This window comes from Austrofundulus limnaeus, unplaced genomic scaffold, assembly GCF_001266775.1.
Source record: "Austrofundulus limnaeus strain Quisiro unplaced genomic scaffold, Austrofundulus_limnaeus-1.0 Scaffold1, whole genome shotgun sequence".
NCBI classification, from domain to species: Eukaryota; Metazoa; Chordata; class Actinopteri; order Cyprinodontiformes; family Rivulidae; genus Austrofundulus; species Austrofundulus limnaeus.
The window spans coordinates 2930116-2936049 of NW_013952403.1; the positions used below are offsets into that span (position 1 = coordinate 2930116).

A 5934-nucleotide genomic window follows, 5' to 3' on the forward strand; every position below is an offset into this window, starting at 1 on the left:
ATGGATGGATGGATGGATGGATGGATGGATGGATGGATGGATGGATGAAGAGTTCAGTCCCTAATACTGCTAAAAGCTAAAGGTTTATTAAAAAGGGTATTCCTAGATCAGATATTTTTTTAAATAATGCTTGTTTTTGTACACTGACATAATAAAATAAAAATGTGAAATAAATCTAACGTTTCTTGTGCCTTCAAGGCACAATGTCAACAATGCAATAGTAAAATGCAGCAGGCTTTGGAGATTAGGAAAACATTTGCAACCTTGACTTTATATTCCTCGGTTTGCAGGATAATTCACATCAAAGCACAATATTTTAACATTTTTTGCTTATTTTGTTCATAAAAAGTTAAATTCTTTAGCCCCCTTGGGAACCAATTTATAGAAACTGAGCTAAATGAGATAATCAGGGTAATGTTTATTCTGAAAATCATTACAGCATGGAGAAATTAAAGGCCACATCAAACTGTATTTGTAAAATGGACTGAGTCATCGTCATTTTTGTACTTTTTATGGTTCGTGGCTTTGACAAAGCCCGTTCCTCCAAAGATTTACCACGTTAAAGTCTGAACTGAGAGGAATCCTAGGCCAGAGGGCTGTGGATTACCTGCAGCAATTTGACTAATGCATCAGATATTTCATGAATAAAACACTTCAACACTGATAGCATCACACAAAAACCTTTTATCTTTCATTTCCAATTCAAAACTTTACCAATGCTGACTAAAAAAATAAAGATCTCACCATTAAATGATTTCATTTCAGCAACTCAAGCACAAAAAGTACAGGTTTATCATCATAACATGACAACACAACAGACACAAAGACCAGGAGTCCAGGCTCGGATCACAGGGCAAGCAGGGCCACTCAGAATCCAAAGCTGACAGAAATCAAAGAAATTGGTGCTTATCATGCTTTGACAGCAATCAGCACACACGTGGGAGATGAAGAGTGGCAGATTTCTGATGCCACTAACGGTTTCCTCTGGGGCAGAATTGTCCGATTTGCGTCAGCACCAGGAAAACATCATTACGAGGAGCAATTTCACCACTCTGACATCATCGATGTCCCAAAGAACCTCTTCATTTCAATCAGGCAAACTGTAATCATCAAACAGAATGTTGTACTGACTCAGAAATATATCTTATTGTAATTTATGCAGCCATTGCTGTGAGTAAATTACTACAGAGCAAGTGAGACACCAAAACTACCATGTTTAGTTTCACTTTTTGAAAAATATCCCAAAAGATACATAATTTTAAGCCAAAAATAATTGCAACTCTGTTCTATTTCAAAGTGTTTTTTAAAACTACAGAATTTGAGGAACCTCAGATGTTTGGCTCCCTTTAACCAGCAGAGTTCACACGCTTACCCGTGTAACGCACACATYAAAAATAAAACTTTTAAACTCAGGCGCTGGCAGTGTCTAATACTGTCCTAATGTTTAAACTGCCAAATCCTCCCTTAATTATCACCACCTGATCCTCGCTTGACCACAAGCTACACAAAGCAGCTCCTCAAACAGCCAGCCGTTATCGAAGGCTCCTAATGACCCTGTGAGCAGCCTTGCTGATGAGATTAGCGCAGGTGTCAGAGTTGTGGAGGGCAGAGCTGTAAACAACAGAGCACCTCCAAACTCCTCTCTGGGCATTCATTGATTCAGCGGCCGGGGTCTGGCGCTGAATTAATCTGCCAGCAAATGTGCAAGACGTATGCCTTCTGCTTTGCTCCYATCTGCAGATTGGGACCGTCGTGAATCCACTGGCTGACACTTGCGGCCCAGGAGGCGAGTATTTCAAAGCGCTGCAGAGATGAGAAGAGTGACAGAAGTGCAACGCTATGTGCTCACAGAGATGCAGCATAAATTGATCGTCTGAAAGAACTTAGTGAAATGCTAATGAAAAGGTTTCCGTATGAATCTGTGCAGCTCTGTGCGGACACTGGTCGACTGGTTTGGAGCGCTGCCATGAGGTCAAACAGGGTGAGCACGCCTGCACGGATAGCGCATCGCTGTGACGCTGCTGCATCACGTAGTTCTGTAGCTGTGRGTTTCTGCATGAAGAGACCTAAAACTGAGAGCATTGTGCATGACGTGCGCCACGACACGTCACTCTGTCTGCACAGCTCAGCTTCACGAGGACAGGAGGGGAACTAACACGACACGATTCCCTGGTGCTGATATCAGAGCTGCAGATTCATAATGTGGTCTTCTACCCCACAAATCTGTTGGTCCAGGCTGGCTTTTTATGTCCACATGCAATGAAGAATAACTTGTGACCTGTCAGAGTGAGCCACAGAGATGGAGGGCAAAAATCCTCCAGAAAAAACTCAGTGAAAACAAGAGGCTCCTTGAGGCTGAAAATGGTTTTGTTGTTATTGCGCATCTTTAAAGTTATGTGTTTTTGATAGGACTGGGACCATTACTGAGAGAAAATAACATCAGTATTGTTTTAAACTTGAAACATGTAGATTTGATAATAATAATAGCCTGGTGACCACTTCAATAATCAAACTGTCAGCTTTAAAATACAGTGACTGCTGGACAAATGGGCAGTGACCCTAAGTGGCATGGAAAGGAAGAAGCAGGTAAAGGGGATGGATGGATGGATGGATGGATGGATGGATGGATGGATGGATGGATGGATGGATGGATGGATGGATGGATGGANGATGGATGGATGGATGGATGGATGGATGGATGGAACATAACATATTTTTCCAATATTTAGGTGCCACGTATAAAGTCAGTGGAAGAAAAAGTCTCCATAGTGACAAAGATGAGACAGATTTACATTTTAGCAGGTTGGTGCGTAAATAATATTTTGGAAATGGGTAGTGGTGCTTTTGTTTTGAAAAAGTGGGGCAGTCAGAAGCTTCTATTGAACAACAGCTTGCAGCTGAAAAAAAAAAAGCCAAGGAGATGGCAGGTGGTTCTGGCATCAATGGACTGCTTCCCTGAAATAATTTGTGGGGCAGGTGGCTGCCAGCGTTGGCACACTCAGTAGTGTTTTCTCCGTGGATATCCCATGGTGGGGTGCCATTCAACATCTTGATGGAGGGCAGCTCGCACCGCCCTGTCAAAAGACCAGGAAACAGCAGAACTGCACAAATCTTCTGGATTTTTAATTGTGCATTTATTTATTAATAAAAAGTCAGTTTTGGAGATGGTTTTTGCCTAAAATAAAACTGTCAGGAGTARTCTCCAAACGTTGAGGCACTGAGTCAAAGCTGCAAACAATGTTAATAAAAGAATCATGTTTTCTTCATATCTGAGTCACCGTTCTATTCAAATATGGTGAGATGAAACCACTGCTCTGAAACTGATGTTTTCCTGCAGATTGTTAAGGCACTTGCCAGGCAAATGTATATATAAATAAACCAGAAAATAAACCTATTGAAAACAAAATATGTTTCTGTAATAAAACAAAATCTCTATCGTAATTATTTTAACTAACACAATCATGACGCTTGTTATACTGTATGCTGCTAAGATGCATATTGTTATAAAAATCACAGATTTTTTTAACAACAGAACGCACAAAATTTTAATAGAAACCTGCACTCCTGCCCTATTAAATTCTAATGTAATAGGCTAAATGTCTGCCCTGGAACTATTAGTGTATAACATTTCTACTGCAGCATCAACAAATAACGTCACCACTTGTGTCAGTGCTGCCAGAATAAACCAATTAGGTTCATTGATCTRTTCAGGAACGTGACGACAGGAATACTTCACTGTTTATAAAACAGGAGGGGTTTAATTGGCTCTCTGCCACATTTTCAGTGTTTTTTTATTATTAATTATAGGAAAGCATTTACAATGACTATGGCCCATGGTCTGTTTAAAATAAAAGCAACAAGAACCAATAAAAAAACATTGTGAGGCTGTAAAGGTCTGTAAACTGGGGTATTGATGGGGGGTGTTAATATAGGCGCGCGTGCTTGTAATGTAAAAACCGAGCACAAAGAGCTGCCATCCTCAGCGCAAATAAAAGCGGTTTAATGAATTTCTTTGGTCACCTGATCCCCATCCTGTCTCCCTGGTAAAGAACAAACTACTTGTTTCCTGAAAGATCTCGGAGCACATGGCCGCAGAGCGAACGTGATGAGGTCTAACAGCACAAAGGATGCCAGAGACACAACCGGAGAGTAGTGCTGTTCCACGCGCGCGCTTTGACGTAGAAATCACGTTTATTGACAGTCTGTGACGCTGTAAAACAGGTTCTCCATCCTTTTTATTTTTTATTTTTTTAACGAATCGGTACCAACTGAAGCATGTGATCTGGAACCAGCACTCATCACGCAGGCCGACATGCATTGTTTTCTACCAGCAGAACCAGATGCGTCGTGCCGGGAAGCCACCATCCGCTGGCTGCTTCAGCTCAGGCACCATGCAGGGGATGAATGGGTGCAATAAATAAAAATAATAATAAAAATAAAAATCAAAAGGAGTCAGTGCACGGCACGGTTTGCCTCTTACCCTTGGAAGCATCCTTGTCTTCTTTAGGCTTCGCCACTTTGCCGCTCATAGATCCCAGTTTGGATGTATAATTCCCGATTTAGGTAAAATCGAAAGCCCCTTTATGAAATCCGTGTGAAGGGTCCCAGCTTCTGAGATAAGGGTTCTGTYAGGAGGAGAGATGTTCATCAGTCACATTTATTTAAATGCGAACAGCAGCCTCTGAACGAGGCACAACAAAGGACAATCAGCGGCTTCAGTTAATGAAAACATCCGACAAYAACACAAAGAGCCAACCTGAGAGCATCTCAACCCACCTTATCTCCTCCACGGTTTTTTGTTACATCAATGCACATTGATGAAGGGAAAACGCTCCCACCATGAATCCCGTAATGAACCCACCAAAAGAAAAAAGAAAAGAAAAAAGAAAAACAAGAAAAATCACGAGCTACTCTACTGTGACACAAGCAGGGGGGACACAAAGCAGCGAAATGGAGCCCTGTGTTTTCCCACAGGGTCTCCAGTCAGGTGCAGAGGGAGAGAAAGAGTCAAAAAACTGAATCAGGCTGACTAATAAATCCTGGAAGAAATGCCATCCAGCGCCGTTTGTGTCACCAGGCTCTTTTTTTTTTTTTCTGTCTATGAGGGATTCTTGTGCTCAGCAGCTGCAGGCAGGAATCAACAGGATCCACGCAGAGAGACGCGCTCCACCCGATTCACGCGCTGGACGCGGCTCTGCTGAGCTCAGTGTGAGAGCTGGTGTGGTGGGCTGGAAGCGAGCTGTCCCGTCCATAAATGCAGCCGAGGTGTCGACGCGGTGCAGACCTACAGCAGGGGGCTGTGCTGCATGGCGCGCACCATCTTTGCTGTTTTTTTTTTTTTTTTTCCAGCTCTTCTTCTGGAGCCTCAGCAGAGCGTTGCGTTGTTCCATTCACATCCAGGCTGCATTCCCCTGACACATTACCACAGGGGTTAACACTCCCTTCACTTTGTTAAAGGCAGAACTTATTATCTGCAGCTGTGGGTCTCTGAAGGGGGGAATGGAAGCAGAAATAGACGGCTAATGATGTTTTATTTAGACCTACTTGTTTGCAATTAAAAATGTAAATYGTGTATTGGACGTGTGTAAATTATTAATTCTGATGGTAAAATAAAGTCATGCATGCTGATGTCTCTACAGGTGTTGAACGGTTTTCTAGGACAGGGGTTCTTAACCTTTGTGACCTTGGGGCCCAATTTGTTGAACATAAAGTGACAGGAGGTCCAGTCACACATTACCAATGTACGGATCAAAAATGATAATTATTCTAAATCTTGGCTTAATTTTTTTATTATATTTACATCTTAACTAAACTAACATAACTAAATTAAGTACACTTACAGTTTAAAAGTAAAACTCCTGTCACATATAATCACAAGACATGATTATGACAAACATTTTTATATTGTAACCTGCCCATAACGATATATATATA

General features: G+C 41.7%; 1 protein-coding gene across 2 annotated transcripts in view; it reads right to left on the bottom strand.

The window, feature by feature from the left end:
- fgf13a (fibroblast growth factor 13a) overlaps positions 1-5409 on the bottom strand; it is a 100240-nt gene extending 94831 nt beyond the window's left edge. The window contains exons 1-2 of one of the 2 annotated variants that reach the window (XM_014004834.1): positions 4777-5409; positions 4481-4625 (exon numbers count right to left, since the gene is read on the bottom strand). In XM_014004834.1, the coding sequence (XP_013860288.1) occupies positions 4481-4529 (49 nt within the window). In that variant the 5' untranslated portion in view covers positions 4530-4625; positions 4777-5409. The remainder of the gene's footprint in view (positions 1-4480; positions 4626-4776) is intronic. The other variant, XM_014004822.1, reaches the window with a different exon arrangement.
- Between the last annotated feature and the right edge of the window lie 525 nt (positions 5410-5934).